This window comes from Suillus clintonianus (assembly GCF_016758775.1).
Source record: "Suillus clintonianus strain FC179 chromosome Unknown DEU56scaffold_107, whole genome shotgun sequence".
In the NCBI taxonomy this organism is placed as follows: Eukaryota; Fungi; Basidiomycota; class Agaricomycetes; order Boletales; family Suillaceae; genus Suillus; species Suillus clintonianus.
This window is the reverse complement of record NW_024539331.1, coordinates 50,791-78,145: the sequence shown is the minus strand read 5'-3', so window position 1 is coordinate 78,145 and position 27,355 is coordinate 50,791. Positions and strand designations below refer to the sequence as shown.

General features: G+C 48.8%; 10 protein-coding genes across 10 annotated transcripts; 3 read left to right on the top strand and 7 right to left on the bottom strand.

The window, feature by feature from the left end:
• Positions 1–783: 783 nt before the first annotated feature.
• DEU56DRAFT_760029 (CHAT domain-containing protein) lies at positions 784–4,812 on the top strand (the record flags this gene model as incomplete). Its single annotated transcript, XM_041350386.1, has 1 exon — positions 784–4,812. One exon carries the CDS (start codon positions 784–786, stop codon positions 4,810–4,812), a length of 4,029 nt encoding a protein of 1,342 aa, XP_041203641.1.
• A 4,116-nt stretch (positions 4,813–8,928) lies between these two features.
• Positions 8,929–10,656, top strand: DEU56DRAFT_829550 (MFS general substrate transporter). The gene is made up of 10 exons (XM_041354488.1): positions 8,929–9,196; positions 9,251–9,277; positions 9,330–9,358; positions 9,421–9,469; positions 9,520–9,597; positions 9,653–9,737; positions 9,788–10,140; positions 10,190–10,286; positions 10,334–10,526; positions 10,579–10,656. Exons 1-10 carry the CDS (start codon positions 9,072–9,074, stop codon positions 10,650–10,652), a joined length of 1,110 nt encoding a protein of 369 aa, XP_041203640.1. The 5' UTR covers positions 8,929–9,071; the 3' UTR covers positions 10,653–10,656.
• Positions 10,657–11,275: 619 nt separating this feature from the next.
• On the bottom strand, positions 11,276–11,860 carry DEU56DRAFT_917431 (uncharacterized protein; the record flags this gene model as incomplete). Its single annotated transcript, XM_041357985.1, has 4 exons — positions 11,276–11,413; positions 11,481–11,537; positions 11,588–11,787; positions 11,851–11,860. 4 exons carry the CDS (start codon positions 11,858–11,860, stop codon positions 11,276–11,278), a joined length of 405 nt encoding a protein of 134 aa, XP_041203639.1.
• Positions 11,743–12,738, bottom strand: DEU56DRAFT_49191 (uncharacterized protein). The gene is made up of 3 exons (XM_041346480.1): positions 12,573–12,738; positions 11,947–12,510; positions 11,743–11,900 (listed from the first exon to the last, which is right to left on the bottom strand). The coding sequence occupies exon 2, from the start codon at positions 12,507–12,509 to the stop codon at positions 11,988–11,990; it is 522 nt and encodes a 173-aa protein (XP_041203638.1). The 5' UTR covers position 12,510; positions 12,573–12,738; the 3' UTR covers positions 11,743–11,900; positions 11,947–11,987.
• A 2,185-nt stretch (positions 12,739–14,923) lies between these two features.
• On the bottom strand, positions 14,924–16,074 carry DEU56DRAFT_760026 (uncharacterized protein; the record flags this gene model as incomplete). Its single annotated transcript, XM_041350385.1, has 3 exons — positions 14,924–15,529; positions 15,595–15,614; positions 15,756–16,074. The coding sequence occupies 3 exons, from the start codon at positions 16,072–16,074 to the stop codon at positions 14,924–14,926; spliced, it is 945 nt and encodes a 314-aa protein (XP_041203637.1).
• Positions 16,075–16,922: 848 nt separating this feature from the next.
• DEU56DRAFT_829506 (uncharacterized protein) lies at positions 16,923–17,214 on the top strand (the record flags this gene model as incomplete). Its single annotated transcript, XM_041354487.1, has 1 exon — positions 16,923–17,214. A coding segment is annotated over one exon (180 nt), but the record flags the coding sequence as incomplete, so codon positions are not given.
• A 503-nt stretch (positions 17,215–17,717) lies between these two features.
• Positions 17,718–20,766, bottom strand: DEU56DRAFT_829504 (P-loop containing nucleoside triphosphate hydrolase protein). Its single transcript, XM_041354486.1, has 9 exons — positions 20,593–20,766; positions 20,499–20,545; positions 20,381–20,447; positions 20,081–20,325; positions 19,902–20,030; positions 19,461–19,852; positions 19,165–19,413; positions 18,016–19,113; positions 17,718–17,954 (listed from the first exon to the last, which is right to left on the bottom strand). The coding sequence occupies exons 1-9, from the start codon at positions 20,667–20,669 to the stop codon at positions 17,817–17,819; spliced, it is 2,442 nt and encodes an 813-aa protein (XP_041203635.1). The 5' UTR covers positions 20,670–20,766; the 3' UTR covers positions 17,718–17,816.
• A 35-nt stretch (positions 20,767–20,801) lies between these two features.
• Positions 20,802–22,876, bottom strand: DEU56DRAFT_48387 (uncharacterized protein). The gene is made up of 3 exons (XM_041346449.1): positions 22,552–22,876; positions 20,875–22,497; positions 20,802–20,812 (listed from the first exon to the last, which is right to left on the bottom strand). The coding sequence occupies exons 1-2, from the start codon at positions 22,750–22,752 to the stop codon at positions 21,190–21,192; spliced, it is 1,509 nt and encodes a 502-aa protein (XP_041203634.1). The 5' UTR covers positions 22,753–22,876; the 3' UTR covers positions 20,802–20,812; positions 20,875–21,189.
• Positions 22,473–24,298, bottom strand: DEU56DRAFT_829496 (rab geranylgeranyltransferase). Its single transcript, XM_041354485.1, has 8 exons — positions 24,171–24,298; positions 23,966–24,119; positions 23,800–23,916; positions 23,533–23,748; positions 23,352–23,485; positions 23,124–23,298; positions 22,552–23,070; positions 22,473–22,497 (listed from the first exon to the last, which is right to left on the bottom strand). The coding sequence occupies exons 1-7, from the start codon at positions 24,225–24,227 to the stop codon at positions 22,946–22,948; spliced, it is 978 nt and encodes a 325-aa protein (XP_041203633.1). The 5' UTR covers positions 24,228–24,298; the 3' UTR covers positions 22,473–22,497; positions 22,552–22,945.
• Positions 24,261–27,093, bottom strand: DEU56DRAFT_48328 (glycoside hydrolase family 5 protein). The gene is made up of 15 exons (XM_041346441.1): positions 26,809–27,093; positions 26,724–26,755; positions 26,603–26,663; positions 26,427–26,550; positions 26,275–26,349; positions 26,118–26,218; positions 26,040–26,064; positions 25,839–25,986; positions 25,503–25,779; positions 25,359–25,451; positions 25,292–25,298; positions 25,198–25,243; positions 24,989–25,143; positions 24,874–24,935; positions 24,261–24,820 (listed from the first exon to the last, which is right to left on the bottom strand). The coding sequence occupies exons 1-15, from the start codon at positions 26,907–26,909 to the stop codon at positions 24,706–24,708; spliced, it is 1,422 nt and encodes a 473-aa protein (XP_041203632.1). The 5' UTR covers positions 26,910–27,093; the 3' UTR covers positions 24,261–24,705.
• Between the last annotated feature and the right edge of the window lie 262 nt (positions 27,094–27,355).

The window sequence follows — 27,355 nt, the reverse complement described above, 5'->3', positions numbered from 1 at the left end:
TGAGCGTTCCAATTTGCCTCGCCTCCGAGGCCAGTATTTACATCTCGGTTGCAAGAAGCACAATGTCGAGTAGTACTGACATCCTGATAAATTTAGGTTCAGCGAAGCACTCATTTTGCTACAGAGAGTTTCATACCGCCGTTTGGGCAACCTTTGCCTTTTTTTTTGACATCACGCTAGGGTGTTCAGAGTGTGCGTTGGGTCTCAATCAGGTCGATTAGCTCGATTATCATCTGTTATCTCTTTCCGCAATCTGAGACAGTCTATTTTTGATACAGTAATATATATTTGACGTTCAGACTGGTGATTGAACCCAACAGAATGCATTTTGACACCCCCCAAGGTTACGTCGATACCCCCCAAGGTTACGTCGATAAGGACCTCTGGGGGACCCCCCCCCCTCCCCCCCTCATGTTCGGCATTTCCCGAGCGGGTACCTCTTGGTGACAGTCCAAGGCTGTACAAGTATATCCGAGTCAGTAGCCGTCAGTGACACGAACTGCACCCGACATTCCTTAACGTCCGCACGTCTACCCCTTACTCATTGTTTCAGACCTTATTAGTTGCCTCACTTAGTAGGAGTAGTACCTTACCACCTGTCCACACAAGTTCAGCACCCACGGTGCTCACCTCTCCAGGTTTCAGTGGTCGACTTTCTACGTACGTGCGCAGTTCAAACATATCTACCTGGATTCTGTGCTCATGAAAGGAAGGCAGTGTCGCTCTTCGGCCTTCATCCTCCCTGCGTTATTGACAGTCATCGTGAAACTCGATTACGATAGCATGGCGGACAGGGTGGAAACGTGTCGAGCGTCCTTGCAGAGCTGCCCCCCCGGTCATTCTGATCGACCAACGATTCTCAACGATCTTGGCTTCAGCCTTTATGACAGATTCGAGCAGCAGGGTATCCCGTCTGACCTTGACGAGTCCATCGAGCTCTTTCGGGCTGCACTACTCATCTGCCCTCCCGGTCATGAACTTCGACCAACGTCTCTCAACAATCTTGGCATGGGCCTTTATGAGAGATTCACTCAGCGGGGTGTCCCTTCTGACCTTGATGAGGCCATCGAGCTCTTTCGGGCCACACTACTCATCTGCCCTCCCGGTCATGAACTTCGACCAACGTCTCTCAGCAATCTTGGCCTCGGCCTTCATGACAGATTCAAGCAGCAGGGTGTCCCGTCTGACCTTGACGAGGCCATCGAGCTCCAACAGGCTGCCCTACTCATCCGTCCCCCTGGTCATTCTGATAGACCAATATCTCTCAACAATCTCGGCCTCTGCCTTTATGAGAGATTCACTCAGCAGGGCCTCCCGTCTGATCTCGACGAGGCTATCGAGCTCTTTCGGGCCACACTACTCATCTGCCCTCCCGGTCATGAACTTCGACCAACGTCTCTCAGCAATCTTGGCCTCGGCCTTCATGACAGATTCAAGCAGCAGGGTGTCCCATCTGACCTTGACGAGGCCATCGAGCTCCAACGGGCTGCCCTACTCATCCGTGCCCCTGGTCATTCTGATAGACCAATATCTCTCAACAATCTCGGCCTCTGCCTTTATGAGAGATTCACTCAGCAGGGCCTCCCGTCTGATCTCGACGAGGCTATCGAGCTCTTTCGGGCTACACTACTCATCTGCCCTCCCAATCACTCTCTTCGACCAACGTATCTTAACAATGTTGGCATGGGCCTGTATGACAGATTCAAGCAGCGGGGCGTCCCGTCTGACCTTGATGAGGCCATCGAGCTCCAACGAGCCACGCTACTCATCTGCCCTCCCGGTCATTCTTTTCGACCAACGTCTCTCAACAATCTTGGCCTCAGCCTTTATGACAGATTCAAGCAGCGGGGCGTCCTATCTGACCTTGACGAGGCCATCGAGCTCCAACGGGCTGCACTACTCATCTGCCCTCCCGGACATTCTGTTCGACCAACGTCCCTCAACAATCTTAGCATGGGCTTTTATAACAGATTCAAGCAGCGCGGCGTCCCGTCTGACCTCGACGAGGCCATCGAGCTCCAACGGGCCACACTACTTATTTGCCCTCCCGGCCATTCTTTTCGACCAACGATTCTCAGCAATCTTGGCCTCAGCCTTTATGACAGATTCGAGCAGCGGGGTGTCCCGTCTGACCTTGACGAGGCCATCGAGCTCCAACGGTCTACACTACTCATCCGTCCCCCCGGTCATTCTGATAGACCAATATCTCTCAACAATCTCGGCCTCTGCCTTTATGAGAGATTCACTCAGCGGGGCCTCCCGTCTGACCTTGACGAGGCCATCGAGCTCCAACGAGCCACGCTACTCATCTCCCCTCCCGGTCATTCTTTTCGACCAGCGTCTCTCAACAATCTTGGCCTCAGCCTTTATGACAGATTCAAGCAGCGGGGCGTCCCGTCTGACCTCGACGAGGCCATAGAGCTTCAACGGGCTACACTACTCATCTGCCCTCCCGGTCATTCTCTTCGACCAACATCTCTCAGCAATCTTGGCATGGGCCTTTATGACAGATTCAAGGAGCGTGGCGTCCCGTCTGACCTTGATGAGGCCATCGAGCTCCAACGAGCTACACTACTCATCTGCCCTCCCGGTCATTGTGATCGACCAACGATTCTCAACAATCTTGGCCTCAGCCTTTCTAACAGATTCAAGCAGCGCGGCGTCCCGTCTGACCTTGACGAGGCCATCGAGCTCCAACGGGCCACACTACTCATCTGTCCTCCCGGTCATTCTCTTCGACCAACGTCTCTCAACAATCTTGGCATGGGCCTTTATGAGAGATTCACTCAGCAGGGCCTCCCGTCTGACCTTGACGAGGCCATTGAGTTCCAACGGGCCACACTACTTATTTGCCCTCCCGGCCATTCTTTTCGACCAACGTCTCTCAACAATCTTAGCATGGGCCTTTATGACAGATTCAAGCAGCGCGGCGTCCCGTCTGACCTCGACGAGGCCATCGAGCTCCAACAGGCTACATTACTCATCTGCCTCCCCGGTCATTCTCTTCGACCAACGTCTTTCATCAATCTTGGCACGAGCTTTTATGAGAGATTCATTCAGCGAGGTGTGCCTTCTGACCTTGACGAGGCCATCGAGCTCCATCGGGCTGCACTACTCCTTTATCCCCCTGGTCATTCTGATCGATCATTGTCACTCAACAGTCTTGCCCTCTGCCTTCGAAACAGATTCGAGCAGCGGTGCGCCCCGTCTGACCTTGATGAGGCATTTAGGCTGTATGCGCAACTCTCTCATATAGCTCATGCAGTCTCTCGTGAGGATCTTACTGCTGCCAAGTCATGGGCCACCTCGGCCGAGGAGAAGAACCATGACTCTGTATTGGTTGCCTATCAAACTGCATTGAAATTCCTAGATCAGCATGTTACTATATTGTCATCTTCTCCACTCCATTTCGATATTGTCAGGATGGCCACTGCTTCCCTTGGAATGGACGCTTTCTCATGCAGTGTTCGTCATGGCGCGCTCACAACTGCTGTGGAAATGGTGGAGCAAGGCCGTGCAGTATTCTGGACTCATTTGGCACGCTTCCGCACACCCCTCGATGAACTCTCCATGTCTGGTGACACCGGCGCAGCCTTGGCAGAAGAGATCAAGCAGCTCAGTTTTCGCCTTCATAACGCGTTCGGCCGGTCTGCTGAAGACCCGTCTCCGCAAATCCGGCAATTGACCATGCAATGGGAGGACGTCATCTCACGCATCCGCATGCTGCCTGACTTTCCTCGATTTCTCCTGCCCCCGCTGTTCTCTGACCTCCAGAAATCCGCTGAAGAAGGCCCGGTTGTCATCGTCAATGCTAGTCAGTACAGCTGCGATGCTTTGATTATCCTAAGTGATCAAGATCCTGTCCACGTTCCACTTCATATTGCGCAGACCAAAGTCTCCAAATTGTCTTCCGAGTTCCAGTCCCTTTCAGGACAATTTGGTTTTTCCAATCATCTATACAAGCTTGTCGACATCCTCCGGAAGCTTTGGCGTGATGTCGTTGACTCCGTGGTCCAAGCTCTCAAAGAGTCTAAAGTTCACCGTGGCTCACGTATTTGGTGGTGTCCCACTGCCGATTTTACGCTGCTTCCTCTACATGCAGCAGGACCCTACGAGAAGAAGAAAGACAATTTATCTGACATTTACGTCTCCTCTTACACCCCCACTTTGGCGACACTTGTTCGTGCAAGACAGCAGGTTTCTGGAGATGCGTCCCCGCAACATTTTCTTGCCATTGGTCAAGGAAACTCTAAAGGGGCGAAGGCACTCGAATATGTCGCTCCCGAGTTAGCCGTAGTCGCTCGGATTCTCGCGCCTGTTGTCTCGGTCACGTCGCTCGCGGACGGCGATGCGACAGTTCAAGGTGCACTTGATGCACTAAATCATAACCAGTGGCTCCATCTCGCCTGCCATGGAATGCCCAATCGAACACAACCGTTCGACTCTTCCTTTGCAATGTGCGATGGGCCGTTGATGATCAAGGACATCATCCGGTCCAACTGGCAGAATCCAGAATTTGCTTTCTTATCAGCCTGCCACACTACCGTAGGCGATGAGAAGAGTCCCGACGAGTCGATCCATCTCGCTGCGGCCATGCAATTCTCCGGATTTCGCAGTGTAATAGGTTCCATGTGGTCTATCGACGACGAGGTTGCACGACAGGTTGTGTCTGCTTTTTACCGCAACCTGGTCAATGGGTCAGGGAGATTGGACTGCACACGGGCTGCGGTGGCGTTGCACAAGGCTGTGAAATCGTTGCGCAAGAAGATTCCGCTAGAACAGCAGATCGTGTTTGTTCACATAGGTGTCTAGTTTGCAGTTTATGTTATCCTGATTGCTTTCAATCCCCTGTTGTCCCTAGTTCTCAGTTACTCAAATTATGTCTGTACGATACTTTTGTTTTTTCATTGTGTACTAGTACTGTAAGCACCGTTCCATTGAATGATTATACATTGCGTTGTCGAACATACAAATGAGTTGACTGTTTACACAAGGACTTTGTGCGATGGACTGGTGCGTAATTCTTCCTTGATAATATATGTGGTTACTAACACTTGGTAAGTTCGAGCGACATCAAGAACACCGCGTATCGCTCGACTGCGTTGTCTCCTATAGTGCGCCGGCATACATTGCAATCAACTCTCGCTGGCCTGCAGCCTGACAAGGAAATTAATGTAGAACAAAACGACCAAGGACAAACTCTCACTTCCGACACTTGTAGGTAAGCCTCGAGAAATGACTTGGGTCGCGAGCGGCGGCACTGGAACGTCAGTCATCTACAAATAGAGGCAGAGGTGGGCGAAGAAACGTGTCATTGTAGGATACCTGCTGCTTTATTAGTGAATGTCAAACGCACATTATTCGACTTACTCTTATAATTCGGGATCAAAGTTTCCATCCCTAAGTCCAGTTGCAAAAGTTTCTAGCAACGAACTTGTCCGATCGAGGATGATAGCCAGCTGAGAGAAATGAAATGCGTGGTCTGTGGTGGGATTGACTGACTGTCAGCACACGGAAAAATAGATGCACACATGTACACCGTATCCTTCCTCCGTGAACGCTACCTAGTGTTTCCAACGTAGAGAGACGGTGGGCTTTCCGATGGTCACATCTTGGTCAGCATGTGTTCTCAACCCTTGGATTGACCGGGTTCGTGTGGAAGAAGAGCGAAGGAGTTTCGGGAGGTAGTGAAGACAAATAGTTACTGTGTGAACATGAACCAGAAGATCGAGGAGCGAGGGATATCGCAAGCGATGTCACCGTTGCGTGCTACAGCCCGCGATAGTGTACTCGCGGGAAGCTGATCTGGCGAGGAAGCAGAATCAGGTAAACTGCAAGCTCATTATAAGCCATTTGATTCATCGCAACATGTTCAGTCATTCGGCGCTGGATGCAGATCCTCGGTCTCACTGTTACTATATGCTGTAGACTCACGTCATTATACCACTCGACACTCGAAGAGTCAGTAAGGATATGACAGTTTTTCTCGAGTCTCACTGATCCAAAGCCTTTCCTCAGGCTCAGCTAGCCTCTGCGCTCTCGGATCTTCATCGTTGGTCGTATTCTTCTGGTGTAGTCCCGGATATTGGCATAAACTGCCACATGATGGATCTAGTGTGGTACGTTCTAGTGCGTTTTTTTTTTTCATTGAGGGTTGTGCGATGCGCATTGCGCAGGGATGGCCCGGGCATGGGTCAAGTTATGATTCTACTAGTACCTCTTAGACTGAGTTCCCACGGCACAGATTTTTGCGCTCAAGTTTCAAAATTTCATGCACTGTTTGCACATCACATGCACATTCGAAGGGTAACCTAGAGCTCGAGTGCTCTGGAACGCTCTTAGAAGGCTAGGTCTGGAATGCTCTATCCTATGGTGGATGTTTGGTTACAGTTCGACTTCCCGAGATGCCGCACGGATTTCCAATGTCCGATCGGTGTTTGGTTTCAGTAATATTGTTTCTTCGATTTTATTCGATGTATATCCCTCAAATATCCCTAGCGACTTTGTAAGGAAAGGCAATCTACATTCTTCAGCAGTCCAGAGGGGGTTGTAAGTCGTGAATCTGTGGTTCATTAATGTATCAATATATACTCATTGGACTACTGACGCTTCAAGCCTTGCTCTAATGCCCAACTTGCAAGGCAAAAATGGGAGAGGTGTTGTTGGTCGTAAGTACATTTGAAACTGGGTTTAGTCAACTCAAATTGTAGCGAACACACACGAGATTCAGCACTCGGACTCAGGAGGCAAGAGGAAGAATCCGGCTCACCCTAGGCTCCTCCATAATGTCTATTCAATAAGGGTTTCCGTTTAAAACACTCTGCACTTCAAGTGGTCTGTCACGAACCAAGATTCAGAAACCATCCATTTTCATCTCTTGATCAAGGTAGGTTAAGTTCGTCTCACATGCTCTCTGCCCATTCCGTATTTCAGGCCATTGCCCTCTTCAATGCAAATCAACATGACGAGGCAATGCTGCTCATCAAAGAGCTAGCTGCCGCTCGTCCGAATGCTGATACCCTCGGATGTCGCATCGTGTGAAGTAAGTATTGGCATGCGGCTATGCTCGGTTATCAACACTGAGTACTGGTGTTTGCAACTCGCACATTAGGCATATCTACGCGTTCAGCTCGGAACCAAGGCCTTGGATGGCGCACGTTGGTCCAACGGCAAGTTTTCAGTAGTGCTACTCAAAGCTGTTATACTGACCCGCATTTCACTCAGACTTCAAGGAACAATGTAGCCCGCTTGCTGCTCGCAATGACCGTATTCTTGGCACCTGTACTCCCTTTCTCAATATTTTCGCTACTGACCTAAGTTATACAGTCGGAGATTCCAGGGCAAGATCAAGATGGTTATGATGCAGAACCTGATTTCTTCCGGGGCATGCATGGTGTGGGTGCATCGGTGTATCCTTCATTTCTCTTTGACACATCATTCATTACAGCATTCTCAAATTTCCAGACCACCACCTCAGCAGCGCCCGGGGCGCTTCAAGAAACTCAGGCTCGCTGCGACAAGGCGCTTTCTTCCTCCTCCTGCGCATGCACCCACATTAACATCGCCTACCGCGCTACCACCTGTCGCTGGTCGCTCATTGGGCAAATCAAAACGTGATTCTGCAAGGACGTAGGTACGAAATTCTACGAATATCAATCCAGGGTATGGTACATATCGACCAACGAATGGCAAGTACAACCCAACCACAATACCAACGAACGAAAAATTACAGCCAAAGGTTCAGATAGAAATACAGGACTCAGACCTCTAATTCAAGAAAGAAAAAGCCAAATTCTCCTGCTCCAGATCACCGTTAACTTCATCAATCATCTCCCGTGCTATACGCCACTGCCTGTCGATATATGCACGCGCTCCTGGAAAGCGATTGAGGTCATGCCGGTTGCTGGATCAGAGTCAGCCACGAGCCGAGCGTGATATTCTCGAACGCTAAAATGACCACATTGTCTTTAGCCACGATTGATGTGGATCATCATATGATCTTCCTCCTCGTCCGAGTAATCTACTGTCGCTGTGGTGTGTTGGGTTCTTGTGTGTTGGGCCGGTGTGTAGAATTGCGGTCTTACGGAAGATCATCAAAATATTCGTCAGGTACTAAGTCCTCGTTCCCAGGAGCATCCACTGCAGCATTGCGCTATAGATGTATATATGAGACAAGACATGGTGATGAAAATGGACCGGGCGCACCTCTTTGCCCTTCGCAAAAGGAACATCGACAACGGGTGGTGCTGCATGATCGGGTCGCCAGGTGAATAAGTATCGTATTGTTTGTTGTGATATCTATGTTGACTCGAGGCAGTATTTCATCACTATATCCTTCAGGTTTCTCCTTGTTCCTATTCATAGCTAACAATCCCGATCCTTACCTGAGTCTCCAAGCTGTCGGGAAACCCCCAAGATGATATCACTAACACTACGCTATGTATGAGTCCTCGAACGGGTTTAAACAGGTATAGGGTAAACCTGTGGGTGTATATTGAAATTAGACATTGTACATACTGACTCCAGAGAGGCATGATGTAGGATGCCAGTGAGTTGAGTTGAGGGAAGACGAACACAGACGCAGAATATATGCAAGGTATACATTGAATAAAATCGAATAAATGAAATAAATGAAATAAATGATAATACTCGAAGCAAACACTGATCGGACATTGAAAATTTGTCCGGCTTAGCGGCAAAGTCGAAGTGTAACCAAACATCCACCATACTATCCAGGTCTAGACAAGGTCTAGGACGGCTTGTGATTGAAACCTTGTAAGAGGCAAAATGTTGAAACCCCCGATGTTGTTGGAGATGAGTCCGCTTCAACATGCGACGCGTAGGATGAAGGAAAATCGGTATGGGAGTCACATGGACATTGGACATAGCTATTCGCAAGCACTGGCAATTTGTAAGTGTGAGACATATGTCAAACTCGCGTGTGCTTACAAAGCTCCAGATCAACGCCCACACTGCCAGTGGCAGACTCGGAGGTGCCAGACTCACAAGCTTGTCACTCTCGTTAATCGACTGGTATCAGTTGGTATCTGTGCTGTCATTCCAAGGGTCAAATGAGTCACATAGACTTACCTGTCATCACAACCGGGGATTCAAAAAAGCCCCTCAGCTCAGAGGAGTGCCCATCTGACTATTTTCCGGACGGAGGATTCAGAGCTTGGGCCACTGCGTTTGGAGGGTAAGATGCCTATTGAGTACCGCTTCAACGCTCGTGACCATCTACCTTTCCCAGCTTTCTTGTGCAATTTTGCACGTATGGGTGAGCTTTAGAGCTTATTTCGCGAGGCAGTCTAACGAAGACCTTATTTCAGATACACAATTTCGTTCGGCGTTTATCAAGGTAAATTTTCATGTTCTCACAAGGAGCTATGATATTCCCAAGGGTGTAACTTCGATTCAAAGATTTCTATGGTCGGACTTATCTAACGAACGAGTCTCCCTCAACAATTGCGTGCGTCGTACTTCTTCGGTAGTTTTTTCTCTCCTTTTATTTGTTTCCAGCTGGATCGGCAGTGTGAACGCCTTTCTTTTCGAAATGTGTGGCTTGATAAGTGGGCAGCTTTATGATCGAGGATATGTGTAAGTCAAATTTGCAGCGTGGTTTTTACACGGTGGTCATTGGAAATGTCGGAAGCCGTCAATTGGTTATAGGCGCATCTCTCCTTCAAGTAATCTCGCTGTTCATGCTTTCACTTGCCAAACCTGATCAGTACTACCAAGCAAGCATCTATTGCTTATTTTACGGATCAGTCGCTGACTACGGTCACAGGTATTCCTTTCGCAGGGCATCGGGTCAGGCTGCGCTGCCGGTTTGCTTTATATCCCCAGCATGGCTGTTGTTTCGCAGTATTTTCGCAAACGACGCGAATTGGTGATGACGTTCGTTGCTTCAGGAGCCTGCCTTGGCGCTGTGGTACACCCAATCATGTTAAACAATACCCTGAATGGCCGCATTGGATTTGCCAATGGAGTTAGGGCTAGCGCTGCCCTTATCAGCAGTTTGCTGCTCATAGCATGTTTCCTCATCAAGCCAAGGTTCCCCCCATCAAAGGCATCAACAACATTTCTTGCAACCGCAAAGAAATGTGCTCACGATCCTGCATATATATTTGGAACTGCAGGGTACGTTCGCGCAGATTTAATGAATGTGGGCTCACTTTGATTTGCATAGGTTGACTATTTTTGCCGTCGGATTCTACTATCCCTTATTCTACCTCCAGCTCGACTCGGCTATGCACGGTCTCAGCAAAACGTTCTCATTTTATTCAGTTGAGTTCAATAACCCTCCTTCGTGAAGATGTTTTGAACCTGTCAGCTCGTAATTATGAACACATCGAGTTTCGTAGGACAGCTAACAAGCGGCTTACTCGTTGAGTGCTTTGGTGTCCCAGCAGTGTCGACAGTTTCGACATTTGCCGGCACTGTCTTACTTTTTTCCTTGATCGGATTGCGCACCCTGGCAAGTGTGGTGGTGATAGGAATCCTTTATGGGTACAGTGCTGGAATTTGTAAGTTTGCGTACCGTTACTAGTTACACTGACTCACCGCTTGTTGCTACAGTTCAAGCGCTATGGGCGCCAGTTCTAGCTGTCTTATCGCCAGACCCATCTGACCTAGGGTATGCCCGTTCCTGAAAAGCAAGTCTGCGAAGACGTATGACATTGGTTCACAGAGCCCGCATGGGCATTTCGTACGCCTTTATGGGTAATTATTAGGTTGCTTTCAACTTGGTCCTGTGCTCATATGCACCCTAGCTCTCGGGGGGTTGATAGGTATATAGATATCCCAAGAGTAACGTTCACCTTTGCTAAATCAAAGGGTACGAATAGGCCCGCCGATTTCAGGAGCACTGTTAACAGGTGATTACATCTGGTGGCGCGGCGCAGTTTTTAATGGGGTGAGCGTGTATCGTATCTTGTCCGTCAACAATACTAAGGCGCTACAGATTATGGGAGCAATTGGGTGTTCGTGTTTTATTGCCATGCAAATGGTGCTCAGGCGTCGGGATCTCGTTTCTCAGTAACGAGGCGAGTAATGGTTACTCGGCTTCCCAGCACTTACCAAGAAATGACGTCCAACGATATTTATAACAATATGCCTTGTTTTCTCATCGCCAGAATTGACAGTTCCACGCACAGAAGCCGACCTACAGTACAGAAGTCCAAGGCTTCAAATATTAATACTCCAGTTTCATAATGTACAGAGTGGTTTGATGCGCAATCTATGATTTACTGACAACGGACATGCGAAACGATCCCTACGCGTACAAGTCATCATCCTGCGAGTCATCCGTGAAACCAACATTGCCAGCGGGCGCCGATGGGGCACCGCCAGCAGAGGGTGCGCCCTCTGGGAATCGGAAGTTGTTACCGAATCCACGTGATTGTTGCAGGTTCTGTAGAGGAAGAAGATTAATATTAGCCAAGTATTAATATTGATGTACATCTAATGAAAGATCATACCTGGGAGAACATCTCGTACCGCCTGATATCTTGGTCTGACACCGACCGACGAGCGCACTTCATCGCCTCCTTGAAGTGCTCTTTTGTGATCTCAGGAACACTGGAACAGGGTCTTCCTCATCTTCGTCCATCTTGGCATCCTCGGCATCCTCCTTCTCCTTCTGCTCGCAATGTCTCCTAATATCAGACTCGATGCTTTCGCGAATGGCCAACTTTGCTGCGCGCTGGCAGATCTCTATGAGATCAGCACCAGAGAATCCATGGGTCTGCTTCGCCAAGAATGCGAGATCCAAGTCTTGAGCAATATCTGTACTAGTAGCTCGTAGCAATTAATGTATCACGAATGACTTGTAGTTATAGGTACAGGTACAAGTGGGCATGATGTGATTTATCCTTGGAACGTGTAGCTGGCGAAAAGTTCTATTAACTTGAGTATGACTGCCGTGAAGTGCAGAAAAGTACTTACGTCTGAAGTGATTTGTAGGAGTGAAGTTTCTCGAATCTCCCCTATGTAGACTCCCGCTGGCGTTCTGCCTCCTGCCGAAGATGTAATGATCTCATAGAACGAATCGTCTCGTTATCGGGCAAATCTGGGAGGGCAAGGTATTCGGCTAATGTATATGATTTGCCAGGAGATAACCGCAGCTGGGGTTTCCTAGCTAGTTGGTCGCCCATAGCAGCGAATCCATATCTATCCTCCAAAGTCACCCATTCCACGGCGGTATGAATATTGCCTTCTAGCCACTTCTTAAGCTTGCGATCCAAATGATGCTCGGCTAGCGGCAATTGCATATTTTCATGCGAATAACGGCATTGGGTGAACAAGAAGACACGCAAACTGCTACCTGGGACGTCGGGCCAAGTATGGCATCCAACGAGGAATTGAGGTTTGTCATTAGCGACAAGCCAGTCGTTCATCGGCTTGTATATACAATGGTCTTCAATCTGGGTGTCGTCGATGCTGAGGAGTTTGTTGAGCGCACGAGCACTCTGCAGAGATATATGATATCCGCCCAGGATCTGAATCATCCTTCTGCGCGAGTAAAAACATTACAATCCAGAAAACGCAACACGGAAAGAGCCATGGCATACCTGGTTTATTTCGTGCGAGTCGGACGAGATATCATTAGTCGATGAGAGTTTGTGGTATGCAACATAAAAGCCTGATACTGATATTTAGGGGTGGAAGTACGTTGGAGATTACAAAGATTCGATTTTGTGGGCTGAACATGTTGGCAACTGTCGAGAGTCGTGGGAGTTCTTCACCGAGCAACTCGGTCGTGTCAAAGATGCGCTAGTACTTGAGTATGTCCTAGGCTCCTAGCTGACTTATTGAAGTATTAATATACTACGAGCTAACTCGCCCCAGCACTCCCATTCACCGGCGAGCAATCACTTCCTCGCCTTCATGCCTTCATTTCGGAGGCCCTGAGATGGAGGGCCGTTGTTACAATTTTGACCCGAACGACCCTTTGGACGTGGAATATCATTCGACATTACTCAGGAATATCCGAAGAAACTATTCAACGTATGGAAAAGCTCGTAGATGATCCTTCCAACGTGTCCACACTGTTTTTGATAAGCTAAAAGTATACCTCGAACAGACAGAGGTGAGTCTGCGGGCTTCGTCCTCGCAATACCTCATATTGATCAGGGCTTTAGCGAGAAAACGAGTACGTAGTCAAAGAAGGTAGCAGCGGGTGGTGGGTACATCGCGACGTTCTCAATAGAACTATCACCTTCCGGAATCACGCTGCTCCTACAGGAGACATACCATTGCCTAACCTTCATTTCATCGCCCTACACGCAGCCATCTCTTGAATCTTGCACATGAGTGGTGCATCTGAGGTATTCGCACAGATCTTGGACCGATATGATGGTGGAGCAGGAGGCAATGCTGGAATTCTGAAAGCAATGGAAATCCAGTACATCGACTATCTTCGATGTCTGCACTGTATATATGCGCCTCGTTGGAGTCCGCTGCATAGAGGTTGCAGTATTGTCTGTAATATTGTTGGTGTAAGTTCAATGAATGTACCATTGGACCTCAACACACGTACGGCACGCGACAGTATCTCCGCTACATTGCTCCTACCATCCTCTCTCTCGGGGCAGGCCGTAACTCGGTTTGATCGTGTCAGTGCTCAATTTCAGTCGGCTTCTGATGCGTGACTGAGTGTGTATCCAGTTCGAAATAGATTCCCCGCCTCCCCCAGACAAGTGCACGAACCTTCAATGATCTACTAAATGTGCGCATCTCATTCTGTTACTCATTACACCACTTATTCATCACCGCCATTGTAGTCTGATGCAACTCGTCGTCCTCCTGCCGTGCGCGCAGACCACCAAGATCTGTCATACCTATGATGCAGAGACCTCCACCTACAATCAACCTGCAGCAACCCATTTTCCTTCGCCTCCGTAAACTTCTTCCCTTCTCTTCTTGTGCGAATGCAATTCCTTCTGTTCGGAATAATTCCCAGTCTCGCGGCCCTCTAGATGTATGTCTCTGTTTCTTGCTTCGTTTGCCATTGACTCAACACTCGTGCTGTAGTTCCCTGCTACGTCGCCCTTACTGTCCAATCGCCTTTATGCAGAAAGCCCTCCATCAACTTCCTTCAAGTTGCCCGGTGGCAGGGCCTTTTTCAATACCATTCAGTCCTCGTCTAACAAGGGGAAGCAAAATGCTCGCGAACGGAAACGGAAACCGGCAAAAGTTGTCGACGTTCCTCTCGGACAAGCTACCTATGTGTGTTTTCTGCTATTCCGTTGAGTTCGTGAGATCTGACCGCGTCATTTGCTAGGGCGACGCTGTTGGTGTGGACGACGGAAATCGACCGTTTGTTCTCTTATTTTGCCTGAGCTGGTTCCAGAAAAAGGAGAAGAAGCAGGTTCCACAGCCAGTATATGATGACGATCCTGAGGATGGGTATTTGGACCAACTTGAGAAAATTAGTCGTGGCTATGGCGAATTCGAAGCTGCCATAAGTGATTGTGCAAAGTCAGTTGCGCTATTCCGCCCCGTGTCTGGAGCTGTGGCCGTGCAGTTTACAAGTGCCACCAGTGTCCTGGATCTCGGGCCCAAGATCATCGAGGGTACTGCACACGCCTGCTACGCAAGTGGAAGGGGGGGCGGACAGCATGGATGTGATGAAGGAGAAACCGAAGGAGGAAATGAAGGAAGAAGACCCAAAGGTGCACGCTGCTCGACTGAGCATGTATGGTGTTATGACGCGAACACACCGAGGTCCGAGATCGAGATAGTGAGAGGCCAAGGAAAAAGAAACGGAAGCAGTGAGAAGGGGATGGAGGTGATGATATGTGGGTTGAGATGCCTCCGCCGGATATCATAAAGGTTTTGCCTGACAAACTTTATTGATTGAGTGTACAAAAAACAAAAACTTGAACAATTGAGGATAAAAAAAGTCCATAACGGATCAGCTCTAGTAGGTAGATACTTGTGTTCTAATGGTATGGAGCAAATCAAGGACATCTTGTGAGATAATAGAATGGTATACGCTTGCATTCACAAACATGCCACTTTCGTCTACATTCCAAACCTCGCAGTGGGTCTTCGTCATTAAGATGACCCAAAAATTGCCGACTTGATGACCCCTCTTAGTAACCAACTCCTGATAATGTGCAGCCCATCGGATGTACTTGTCTTTTTGGATGGCTGTGACCCCGGGCCCCTCATCTAGGTTTTTGGCTTCTAAAATGAGGAAAGGGATGTCCTCATGCAACTCAGGAAATCCCCGTGCAACGATGAAGCCTGGGAAGGTGCCATCACTACGCGTCTGGACTGGTTGGTCAGATGAATCAACCGAGCTAGTACTTGAATGGGTTGAATCTGTTCGAGTACGAAGCCGTGCTTGTGGCTTTACTAAAAAGCCCTCGTATACTGGAAAGTATGTCGAAAGTAGGGTATTAATGGGTCCATACCAAGAATTTTCATAGTGGACCTCTTGTGCTATGAGATTTTGAATTCGAGAGATCAGCCATGGTTCAATCACTGGATTATAGGGAGTTGTCATGCCAGGAAGATAATGCTGCGATGAACATAGCATTGAATTTATGAGGGAGGATTGACAAGATGGAGGGATACAAGACCTACCTCAATGTCGAATGGGCAGACTGGGGACGGTTCAGTGAGGGGACACGAGTTTTATACTCAAGTTGTATTCAAACCTGGCATACTGCACACCCGAAATATTCAATGTATGTCCATGGACTGGACATTGCTAGAAGAGACAACGAAGTAATAGGATAACTAACAAACTACTCCTATGTCACTATCTTGGTGCGGCACGAACACGAACGGGGCAAATGAATGAGCACATTTCTTTGCGGTTGCAAGAACTGTTGTTGAGGCCTTTGATGGGGGGAACCTCGGCTTGATGAGGAAACATGCTATGAGCAGCAAACCGCTGATGAGGGCAACGCTGATACCCTGAATGACCGCATTGGATTTGCAAATGGAGTTAGGGCTGTTTAACATGACTGGGTGCACCACAGCGCCAAGGCAGGCTCCTGAAGCAACGAAGGTCATCACCAATTCGCGTCGTTTACGAAAATACAGCGAAACAACAGCCATGCTGGGGAGATAAAGCAAACCGGCGGCCGCGCAGCCTGACCCAATGCCATTCGACAGGAATATCTGTAACTGTAGTTAGCAACTGATCCGTAAAATGAGCCAATAGAATATTGCCTGGTAGTACTGATCAGGTTTGGCAAGTGAAAGCATGAACAGCGAGATTACTTGAAGGAGAGACGCGCCTATAACCAATTGACAGCTTCCGACATTTCCAATGACCACCGTGTAAAGACCACGCTGCAAGTTTGACTTACACGTATCCTCGAATCCTCGATCATAAAGCTGCCCACTTATCAAACTTTGAAAAGAAAGGCATTCATACTGCCAATCCAACTGGAAGCAAATAAAAGGAGAAAAATAACAACCGAAGAAGTATAACGCACGCAATTATTGAGGGAGACTTGTTCGTTAGATAAGTCCGACCATAGAAACCTTTGAATCGAAGTTATGCCCTTGGAAATATCATAGCTCCTTGTGAGGACATGAAACTTTACCTTGATAAGCGCCGGACAAGATTGTGTGTCTGAATTAAAGTCTTCGTCTTCGATAGAACTGCCTCGTGAAACAAGCTCTAATACTCACCCATATGTGTAAAATTGCACAAGAAAGCTGGGAAAGGTCGATGGTGATCAGTGTTGAAGCGGTACTTGATAGGCATCTTACCCTTCACACGCAGTAGCCCAAGCTGTGAACCCTCCGTCCAGAAAATAGTCAGATGGACACTCCTCTGAGCTGAGGGGATCTTTTGAATCCCCGGTTGTGATGACAGGTAAGTCCATGCGACTCATTTGACCCAGAAAGTCTCAGTCTTCGCCCCATACTACCTACTGCAGGGTTATGAACACATCGACAGTTAACAAGCGGCTTACTCGTTGAGTACTTTGGTGTCCCAGCAGTGTTGACAGTTTCAACGTTTGCCGGCACTGTCTTACTTTTTTCCTTGATCAGATTGCGCACCATGGCAAGTGTGGTGGTGATAGGAATCCTTTATGGGTACAGCGCTGGAATTTGTAAGTCGGCGTACCATTGCTAGCTATACTTAATCACCGCTTGTTTCTCCAATTCAAGCGCTATGGGCACCTGTTCTAGCTGTCTTATCGCCAGACCCATCTGACCTAGGGTATGCCCATTCCTGAAAAGCAAATCAACGAAGACGTATGACACTGGTTCAGAGCCCGCATGGGCATTTCGTACGCCTTTATGGGTGATTATTAGGCTGCTTTGAACTTCGTCCTGTGCTCATATGCACCCTAGCTCTCGGGGGGTTGATAGGTATATAGATACTCCAAGAATAATGCTCACCTTTGCTAAATCAAAGGGTACGAATAGGCCCGCCGATTTCAGGAGCACTGTTAACAGGTGATTACATCTGGTGGCGCGGCGCAGTTTTTAATGGGGTGAGCGTGTATCGTATCTTGCTCGTCAACAATACTAAGGCGCTGCAGATTATGGGAGCAATTGGGTGTTCGTGTTTTATTGCCATGCAGATGGTGCTCAGGCGTCGGGATCTCGTTTCTCAGTAAAGAGGCGAGTAATGGTTAATGGTTACTCGGCTTCCCAGCACTTACCAAGAAATGACGTCTGACGATATTTATAATAATCCTTGTTTTCTCATCGACACAGAAGCCGACCTACAGTACAGAAGTCCAAGGCTTCAAATATTAATACTCCGGTTTCATAATGTACAAAGTGGTTTGATGCGCAATCTATGATTTACTGACAACGGACATGCGAAACGATCCCTACGCGTACAAGTCATCATCCTGCGAGTCATCCGTGAAACCAGCATTGCCAGCGGGCGCCGATGAGGCACCGCCAGCAGAGGGTGCACCCTCTGGGAATCGGAAGTTGTTACCGAATCCACGTGATTGTTGCAGGTTCTTTAGAGGAGAAAGATCAACATTAGCCAAGTATTGATGTACGTCTGATGAAATATCATACCTGGGAGAACATCTCGTACCGCCTGATGTCTTGGTCTGACACCGACCGACGAGCATACTTCATCGCCTCCTCGAAGTGCTCTTTTGTAATCTCAGGAACAGGGTCTTCCTCATCCTCCTCCATCTTGGCATCCTCGGTATCCTCCTTCTCCTTCTGCTCGCGCTGTCTCCTAATATCAGACTCGATGCTTTCGCGAATGGCCAACTTTGCGGCGCGCTGGCAGATCTCAGTGAGATCAGCACCAGAGAATCCATGGGTCTGCTTCGCCAAGAATGCGAGATCCACGTCTTGGGCAAGGGGGGACTTCTTCAGGGCTGCCTTCAGAATAGCCAAGCGAGAGACTTCGTCGGGCAAAGGGATGTAAATGAGCTGGTCGAGACGTCCAGGACGAAGTAGGGCAGGGTCGATCTGATCAGGACGGTTCGTGGCGCCGATGATGAAGACGTTCTTCTTGGCGTTCATACCGTCCATCTCCGTCAATATTTGATTAAGTACGCGGTCCCCTGCACCTCCTGCATCACCTGATGAGCCACCACGTGCCTTGGCGATGGAGTCAAGCTCATCGAAGAACATGACACAAGGAGCGGCAGCGCGGGCCTTGTCGAATACATCACGAACATTGGCTTCGGATTCACCGAACCACATCGTGAGCAGCTCGGGCCCCTTGATGCTGATGAAGTTGGCTTGACATTCGTTGGCAATGGCTTTCGCGAGGAGAGTCTTACCCGTCCCCGGAGGGCCGTAGAACAAGACACCCTTCGACGGTGACATACCGTATTTGAGGAACTTCTCGGGATGCTCGACAGGGTATTGCACCGTCTCCTGGAGCTCGAGTTTGACTTTGTCGAGACCACCAATGTCGTCCCAGGTAACAGTGGGCACTTCGACGGCAGTCTCGCGAAGTGCAGATGGGTTGGAGACACCGAGGGCAAAGCGGAAGTTATCCATAGTGACACCAAGGGAGTCCAACACTTCGGCGTCAATCGTGTCCTCGTCGAGATCAATGAGATCCATCTTTTCACGGATCTGCTGCATAGCAGCTTCTGAGCAAAGAGAGGCTACATCGGAACCAACATAGCCGTGTGTATCAGCGGCAATCTGAATAGAAGTGTCAGAGTGGCATAATACACTGGTCTAGAGTTTCTTTACCTGCTCAAGATCGACGTCATCACCCAACTTCATGTTCTTCGTGTGTATGCGAAGAATCTCCAGACGGCCAGTGGGGTCTGGAATACCGATGTCGACTTCACGGTCGAAACGACCAAAGCGACGGAGGGCAGGGTCAATGGAGTTCGGCCGGTTGGTAGCAGCCATGACAACAACATTGGACCGAGCCTTCAAACCGTCCATGAGAGTGAGCAGTTGCGATACAACGCGACGCTCGACTTCACCGTTCGTCTATCATGTTGTCAGAGAAGGCATGACAGATACTCAGCCTCACATACCTTTTCACGCTTAGGAGCGATGGAGTCAATCTCATCAATGAAGATGATAGCAGGCGAGTTTTTCTCGGCCTCTTCGAATGCTTTCCGCAAGTTGCTTTCACTCTCACCAGCCATCTTGCTCATGATCTCCGGGCCGTTGATCAAGAAAAAGAACGCGCCGGTCTCGTTGGCTACCGCACGAGCCATTAACGTCTTTCCGGTACCAGGAGGACCGAACATCAGAATACCACGAGGCGGCTTGATACCGATGGACTTGAAGAGTTGTGGGTGACGTAATGGCAACTCGACAAGTTCGCGGATCTGGGCCATCTGCTTTCGACAGCCACCGATATCGTCATAACCGACATCTGCGAGGTTTGATTCCTCGTCTTCGCGCTTGACGGGGTCACCCTCTGTGATATGTTCAGCGGACGTGATGGGCAGGAACATAAACGAACAAACCTGTATGGATGACAGTGTCCTGGGCCACTATACAGAATTCGGCGGGATCAGTCTCGATGACTTTGAATTCTACTGTCCGCATGCCGCCACGAACAAGGAATGTGTCACCCTTGCGGACTGGTCGGTATGCTAGGCGGAATAAGTATCTTGACCATATTCATCGACTAGTGTGTACATACCTTCAAGGAAGTAGGGTTTGAGGTAGACATCAAAGATGTTACCACTAAGACCTTCGATGGAATCGTCGAACGGCAGGACGTGTATCCGCTTGCCGTATTTTATGTCTAAACATTGATGGACATTGACAACATCGCCAAGTTTCACGCGCAAGTTATTCCGGGCGACCTTGTTCACCTGAATGCGACCTTCCTCGACGTCATCAGAGCTCAGGCAAATGAGCACGGTGTCGCGACGTTTCTTTCCCCTGCATCCCACGTTGTTTAGAACAATTCGATGCGAAAAGAGGTCGCGATGCATACCTCACGATGATAGTGTCACCCCGGAAGAGTTGCAGAATCTCCATGGTGGCAGGGTTCAAAGTTGCAACTGTTCACGGAAGATTAGATAGGTCATCAGCAGCGTTCGAAGCAGACATACCTGAGTTGTCATCTGAAGTAGCCTCGTCGACAATGAGACGATTTGGCCTGTAGATGTCAGATGTGTGTCATGGGAGATCTCTGGTGCAACATACGATTTCTTTGGCCGCAGAATTGCGGTAGAAGTGTCATTAGGACCTGGTTGTGGTGCAGCACCGCTGGGGTCAGCCATTATGATTGTCTAGCAAGGAGAGAGTTGACAGCGTTAATGGGTAAGGATAGCTTTTGTACTGGTGAAGAGGCGACGCGCGTCCTGCTGAGATGGACGCCACGTGTGACTACACTACCTAATCAGTTTCTCGTCCCTTCGATAACCTTCCAAGCCAAAAATTAAATTTAATGAAACTTTGCCAAGTTCAGTTCTAAGACCAACGAACAGTATGTTTCAAAGATTCAGATGCGCCTTGTTTGAAGTCCACAAGTACTCTCGGTATGTATACATAGCTATATGCCTATAGGCCCCAGGGGATTTGCACAAAATGTGTGCCTAGAGTACTGAAAAAACGTACAAAAGCCCTCGAAAAAAACAACAACATTTGTGTGAAGAAAGTCTCGCGCTACATATTTGATTAGAAATACAGTTCTGCCCGCCTAGACCAGATGCCCAGAGCCGCACCCAGGGATAGAACCCAAGAATGCACTGTCTGGGCCATGAAATCGCAGCAATGGTCCGCAAGGATATCACTTACGCACTACTTCTCTCTTGAGTGCGCGCATGATTCCCTTTCCTGCTTCCGCACCTCTGCAAATACACAGACCAACTCTGCTACATCTCCCCACCGTCTTCGATAGTCGGGAACGCTCCCACCAGGGCACACCACCTCTCCTGTCCAAGATAACGCTTCCCGGAGGTTGGGCACGATAGCAGAGAGAAACGCTGCAACTTCGGCTGTTCTCGTAATGGGCGAATTGCAAAAGTTGATGGAGGTGATGAGCTTATTGCTGATGCTGCTCATTGGAGGTGCGGGAGGTGCCTTGGTGTCAATGATTGCATTCACAGAAAGTGCGAGCTGATATAGATCAGGGCAATGTTCCAGCAGTAGAACAAGCCCAGTCAGATCTACTTGTGGAATATGATAAGGCCCTGCTTTCTGCTGCAGTATGAGGACTCGCAGCTGCGGCCACGCAACAGTGAGCTTTTGCAGCCCGTCGTTATCCAGTCCTGGGAGGATAGCTCCGCTGAGCTCCAGTATCAACAGATTCTTGAAGCTAAAAAGCGGTTTTAATGATAAGGGATTTGTGATAAGGTCGTCGTCTTCATGCGGGGCGGCGTTGGTGTGCAGGGAAATGCACTTCAGTGACTTGTGCGGTAGCTGCAAGGGAAGCAAATCCAGAAGCGCCTTGCGTCCAGCAGGATCATACCCCGCATCCATCCGATGGTGGAAACAGCGTATGTTCCAGTTGGTCGCCTTAAGCATAGAGAGGCAAGGACCGACGGTTTTAGTATTGATTGTCAAATAGCGAAGTTTGCAAAATGGCGATCTTGAAAAGGTGAATGCGGATGGGATATCGTCTCCAAGTCCAATTGACAAGCGGCTCAACAACGGAAATTGCGCCAAGTGATGAAGAGCTCTGATTGAAACCTCCCCGCATGTGAGTGATCTCAAAGCAGAAAGTTTGCATATCGCATCTTCTGTGACATTTGGACTGATAGCAACTTTGTGATTTTGGATGACTAGCTTCTTAAGCGATGTGCATCCAAGATCGGAGAATGCAGCAAGAGCATGTTCAGATACGATAAGCTGCGCTTCCGCGGGGTTGTGGCCGAGGAGCAGACCCATGAAAGCGATCATGACATCAAGTCCAGCAGAGCGGGCGCTGAGACAGTGCCAAGTCAATGTACGAAGGTTGGGTAGGAGGAATGAGGGATCAGGGGGGGACGAAAGGGCGCGATAAAGCCCGACATCGCTCGCGAACCATCTAAGCCGTATGCTACGAACCCGGCGAGAATAGCTTGCAAATATTTCCCAATCCTCAGGGCGCAAGGGACCCCTAACAACCTAGACACCATAGCTAGTGAGAAGAGTTCTCAGAATCTTCATGTGAACATTCACCAATGTACCGGACCTCGTTGACCACAGATCGCGGGGCAAGCGCTCAATTAATGGCTGGAGCCCTGGGAGATCTGAATAGATGTCATTCAGCGCGGGCTCGTAAAACAATCGACATGTCCTTGCGAGAATCGTCAACGACCTATAGTCAGCACTTTTGAAGATCTCCTGTAGAATTTCTTCGAGGTGCAGACACGGGTGCATGAGTGGGTTAGCGCTAAGGACCCACTCAGCTACTGAAAGCGATGCGACAGCGAGAACAGCCTTCCAGCGCTACCACCTTGCCTATAAATACGCGCACTACAGGAAAACATTGTGCCAATTCTAATTTCTGAATCAGCCTGGTCACTTCTTCCAGTAAAATTCTCGACATATGTAGCCATAATGCAACCGCAAATCACGAAGTCCTTCTCTGTAAAGCCTTCCACTCCTTCCTGAGACCCATATTTTCAATGATGCCGGCAGGCATGCAGTACACTGGGTCAAGGTCCACTAGTCCTGGGTATCCCAATAATGACAGGCCTGGGGAAAATATGAATGTGAGATCGTTTCTAAGATCGGACCATCTTACGCACCGGCCAAGCCAAAATGTGTGTGGAAGACATCAGGCATATCGCCCGGGCGGTCGGCAATCCCTCCTGACTCGGTGTCTTGCGCAGAGAGAATATAGGCCTCAAGTTTACTCGAGTCTATCCATGTGAGCTTGCCAAGGATAGAAAGAGCGGATAGCACAAAGAAGCTGTAGCAAACCTGTAAACCGAGAATCAGGAACCCGCAGGGCATGCACTTGTTGGGAAACTCACATCTTCCAGCTTCTCAGGGCGCCCGTTAAGCCCTCCACACGGTAGTTGTCGCTCTGATAACCACCAACAAAGGGTCGGCTGATCGACCTCATCCAATCTGTCCAGAATAGCGAGTGCCGCAACACAAACGAATACTGTGGCGCTCCAGCGATTCGAAGTATATGTGTGTTAGAATGCTCACCTTGCGCAGCGTGACTTTCCGCGCCCGCAACGGCTCCAAATCCACCATCGAAATTTCTGCAACTCCTGATATACGCAACAGTTTTCTCGACGTCCAATTCATCAAGCCTTCCGAGAAGCGAGAGAGCATTGACGGCACAATACAAAAAGCGTGTATCAGTCTCGCCAAAAGCGTCGCCCGCAAATATTCCAGAAGGCTGCTGCAAAGACAAGATGACTACGCCATATCAGCAATGTCAACCCATTCGACAAGAGACTATCACAGCACATTTCACAACGCGGTCGACATCGACTCTATCGAGCGCGTTCTGCGTCACCAAAATTTGTATTGCGCTGAGAGTAGAAAGCAGGTGCGCGTCATGGTCAGGATGAGCACTAAATGCGCCTGCGGATTGTAAGCTCGAGATGGCATAGATCTCTTGGTCGGAACAAACCTGCCTCTTCGTCCCAGCAGCTCATAACGAAATCTATCATCTCATCGCGATCCAACGCATCCTTGTGTCCCATGACACAGAGTGCAGTCAAACCCCAGTACACCGCGTTCATCCTTAGGTGAGCCGAGAGGTGATAGGACAGTTCATCTTGGCTCTGCTTGAAGGCTTAGAGATCAGTTCGCCGAGTAAGAGTCGAACAACCAACATTTCCAAGAGCTTTGATGTATGCAACATGTATGGGAACGGTCAGAGAAGTGAACATTACGAAACTGGCATAGAGTGGTAACTGTCGAAAGAGTCAAGGAAAGAGCTTATGATAAACCGGGTACCGGTACCCCTGCATCTCCTGTTTTAGACATGTATCGCTTCCAAACGGTAAACCCGAAGTTAACGACACTCTTCCTTTGCTCTTCCTTCCCATAAGACCATATGGTGGCTAGGTGCTCCCTTCGTTTTGAAAACGAAATCGGCTGTATATCAAGTATACTATGAACAACTTCTCTGAGATTACCGTCGTGTCTAAAAAGAATGTGTGATAAAAAGAGCGCGTGATGAACGGGTATGTATCATTCTATGGAATGAACCTCATATCACCGTCATGCTTAATAGAATATTAATGAGAAAAGGAATGAAAAATGAACGTGGAATAAAGGAGTGGTATATAAAATGTAGCAGGAATCGATATAGGGTACGCTCTGCGCCATCGCTTACTTAGTAGATAAGTTACCGGAAGACGCACATCATGAACTGGTGCTGTTCGAGGTGCCGTTCAAGTATGGAACGCACACGTTCGGATCATGGAGCGCCGCGGGGTCCTGGGTCAAGAATCCGAGTTCCAACCCCTCAAGGTATGACCTAGACAGCCGTCAGGTCATTCGTACAGTACCCTAGAATGCGCATTGACTGACCATTGCCTTGCAAGAGCATTCCCGTTGGTGAGGGTCGATATCTCGGTTTTGAAGTTCCAGAACTAAAGTATTCTTCCTTGAGTAACGTCTTGGTCAAGCGCTATGGGACACGTACAATCCATCCAGCACCCTTACTATAGGCCAACTTTTGTGCGTCAGCCCACTGGTAAAGGAACGCGTCCGTGGCATTGAACTGCGTCGGAAGACCCCACTCTCCGAACCAGAGCGGGGAGTTACCAACTGCTGCATCGCTCTGGATGCGTGTAAGATCTTTACCAAAAAAAAATGAGTACGCCATTGCCCAATCAACGAGGAAGAACGCACTGCAGATACTGATCATGTAGGCCGTCGGATTGGCATCCGCGACTCCCTATAAAAATGTTAACGCGAAGCAATAACCTGTGCACACACGACATACACCAAACCTGTAAAGCGAAAGTTGAGAAATCATGACAATTGATATTGATACCAAACTGTGCGCTCACGAGTAATACAAATGGTTGTCATATGCTTGGGGGCCAATCGCGACGTCAGCTGGGTTAGAGGGGTTGTTGTACTGCCAGTTCACATCCATGAAGCTTTGCATGCCACTGTCAGAGTATCCCAGCAGAAACATGTGTTGAACTCACTTCGCCACCAATGAACTACGGGACTTCTTGAAGGACGATGCTTCGAATATGGTCTGCATATCGTATTCTGCTCCAATCTCCTGTAGAATCGGAATGGCATCTGCAAGTGCCGCTTGAACTTCCGCCGTGAAGGCAGTTGCCGAGGATGTTGCGCTCAATGCAGCGGTGAAGTTGTTTGAGAGGGACGCCGATATCGATACCGATAAACTGGATGACGGCACAGGGATTCCGAGTGTGAGCTCGACGGCACGCATTGTCTGGACGAAGTTCTTTTGGACTGGATGAAGATTCAGGGGTTAAGAGAGCACAAATATAAGAATGATGAGTGAAACATACAGGTGCCATAGTTGGGTGTTAGAGCCGCGTTCATGATGGGTTCATTGATTGCCTCGATCGCAAAGACACTTCCAAAATTAGGGTCTAGGTGAGAAAGCGTAGTCATGACCGCTGTCCACACCAGTGCACGGTGGTAGTTGTATGAAGTCTGTATGTAAGGTAAGTCTGGTTGTTGCTTTCACCTCCTGCGAAATGGCTCACGTAGAATTGAACATCAGTAGTGCAACTGGTAAAAATCACTCTCAATACAGAACAGATAGCAAACAAATGGGAACTTACTTTCCAGTGAACATTTGCCCAGGCACTTGAACACCGGGTAATGCGTGATGATCCAGAATCGCATGGATCCCAGCATCTTTCAACCAGCTCAAGCCCCGGCGCTGGTTACAAATGCTTGTGTTTAATCAGAGTATTGAACGACAACAGTGCCTCTCACCAAATATTTAAGACCGCCCCGAGGGTATGATTCGTGTGACCGATCGACTAAAGCCTCCACAATCCAATATCCCAGCTAAAAGAAGGCAAAGCAGATCAAATCATTCAACGTTAGCTTGGTCAAGTTCGCAGTGTGCCTTGGAATCGACTTACAGGAACCCGGACCGTGTTAATACCAGCCGCCTTCAGTGTGTCGACATTGCTCTCTGTAAACCATGTGTCCCAGTGTTGAGCGAATGTAGTATCGACTGTGTCGGGATAGGCCTTTGCAAATGCCCTGGATTGTCAAATTGAGTTTCATATACAAACCATATAGAATAGGAACGTACGACTCGCTTGCAATGCATGTCGAACAATCTGCACATGACTGTCCGCCCATATCCAACCACTCTAAATTGTAACAAAACTTAGTCAGTAAACACGTATTTGTGAGGTTCGTCAGTTTATCACCTTGAGGAAGCATCCATGGCTCTAGGACTAACCTGCGCTACCACTTAAGTTAAAGAGTCAGTTGGAGACGCAGAGTAACACTTACCATGAACCCAAATTAACACCATAAATATGAGCTGGTTGCCCCGCCCACGCACGGGCGACAAGCGTGCTCGAGAGCACCAAGCCTGCCAGGATATTTCTCATTGATTAGTCTGAGTCGGCGATTGGCTGGGAGAGAGAATACGATCACAAGGCCCGAAACCAGCTTCAGCTTCAAGGGGAAGCGCATTTTATGCCGGTCCATTTTATACTGGTCCAGTGGTCCTGCCCGACGTGGCAGGGATATGCAGGTGTGACTCTGGGAGCGCATTTAGTTTGAAAAGAACCCTGAAAATCCTCACAGTATATCTCGTCACGGGTCTGGGGGTGATGGAAACCATTCCGGATGTCGCATAGTTCTAACGCCTTATAGTCGTGCGATATACATAAACTCACTGCTGATCTGAGTTAGTAGGCGGCCTATATAGCATAGCGTCACTCGATTGCGGGTCATATGCTGTCGGTGTCATATGTATGCTGCTTCTTTCAGCGTTCACTAGGTCAGTCAAGCCATCTAGTGTTATTTTTATACCTGGGTCATCCTTTAAACG

Bases quoted from the DNA above. Each gene is read 5' to 3' on its own strand.
- DEU56DRAFT_829550 (XM_041354488.1), top strand. From the start codon at position 9,072: ATGAGTCACATAGACTTACCTGTCATCACAACCGGGGATTCAAAAAAG. The intron at 9,598-9,652 runs GTAAGTCAAATT...AAATGTCGGAAG, and splicing joins CTTTATGATCGAGGATATGT to CCGTCAATTGGTTATAGGCG. The intron at 10,287-10,333 runs GTTGAGTTCAAT...TGAACCTGTCAG, and splicing joins AAACGTTCTCATTTTATTCA to CTCGTAATTATGAACACATC.
- DEU56DRAFT_49191 (XM_041346480.1), bottom strand. From the start codon at position 12,509: ATGATTCAGATCCTGGGCGGATATCATATATCTCTGCAGAGTGCTCGT.
- DEU56DRAFT_829504 (XM_041354486.1), bottom strand. From the start codon at position 20,669: ATGGCTGACCCCAGCGGTGCTGCACCACAACCAGGTCCTAATGACACT. The intron at 20,448-20,498 runs GTATGTCTGCTT...TTCCGTGAACAG, and splicing joins TACTTCAGATGACAACTCAG to TTGCAACTTTGAACCCTGCC. The intron at 20,326-20,380 runs GTATGCATCGCG...CGTGGGATGCAG, and splicing joins GGTGACACTATCATCGTGAG to GGGAAAGAAACGTCGCGACA.
- DEU56DRAFT_48387 (XM_041346449.1), bottom strand. From the start codon at position 22,752: ATGCACCCGTGTCTGCACCTCGAAGAAATTCTACAGGAGATCTTCAAA. The intron at 22,498-22,551 runs GTGAATGTTCAC...TATGGTGTCTAG, and splicing joins CAACGAGGTCCGGTACATTG to GTTGTTAGGGGTCCCTTGCG.
- DEU56DRAFT_829496 (XM_041354485.1), bottom strand. From the start codon at position 24,227: ATGTTCACTTCTCTGACCGTTCCCATACATGTTGCATACATCAAAGCT. The intron at 24,120-24,170 runs GTTGGTTGTTCG...GCCTTCAAGCAG, and splicing joins ACATCAAAGCTCTTGGAAAT to AGCCAAGATGAACTGTCCTA. The intron at 23,299-23,351 runs GTGAGTTTCCCA...CTCGGTTTACAG, and splicing joins GCCCTGAGAAGCTGGAAGAT to GTTTGCTACAGCTTCTTTGT.
- DEU56DRAFT_48328 (XM_041346441.1), bottom strand. From the start codon at position 26,909: ATGAGAAATATCCTGGCAGGCTTGGTGCTCTCGAGCACGCTTGTCGCC. The intron at 26,756-26,808 runs GTAAGTGTTACT...GTGGTAGCGCAG, and splicing joins GGTGTTAATTTGGGTTCATG to GTTAGTCCTAGAGCCATGGA. The intron at 25,144-25,197 runs GTGCGTTCTTCC...TTTTTGGTAAAG, and splicing joins CTACATGATCAGTATCTGCA to ATCTTACACGCATCCAGAGC.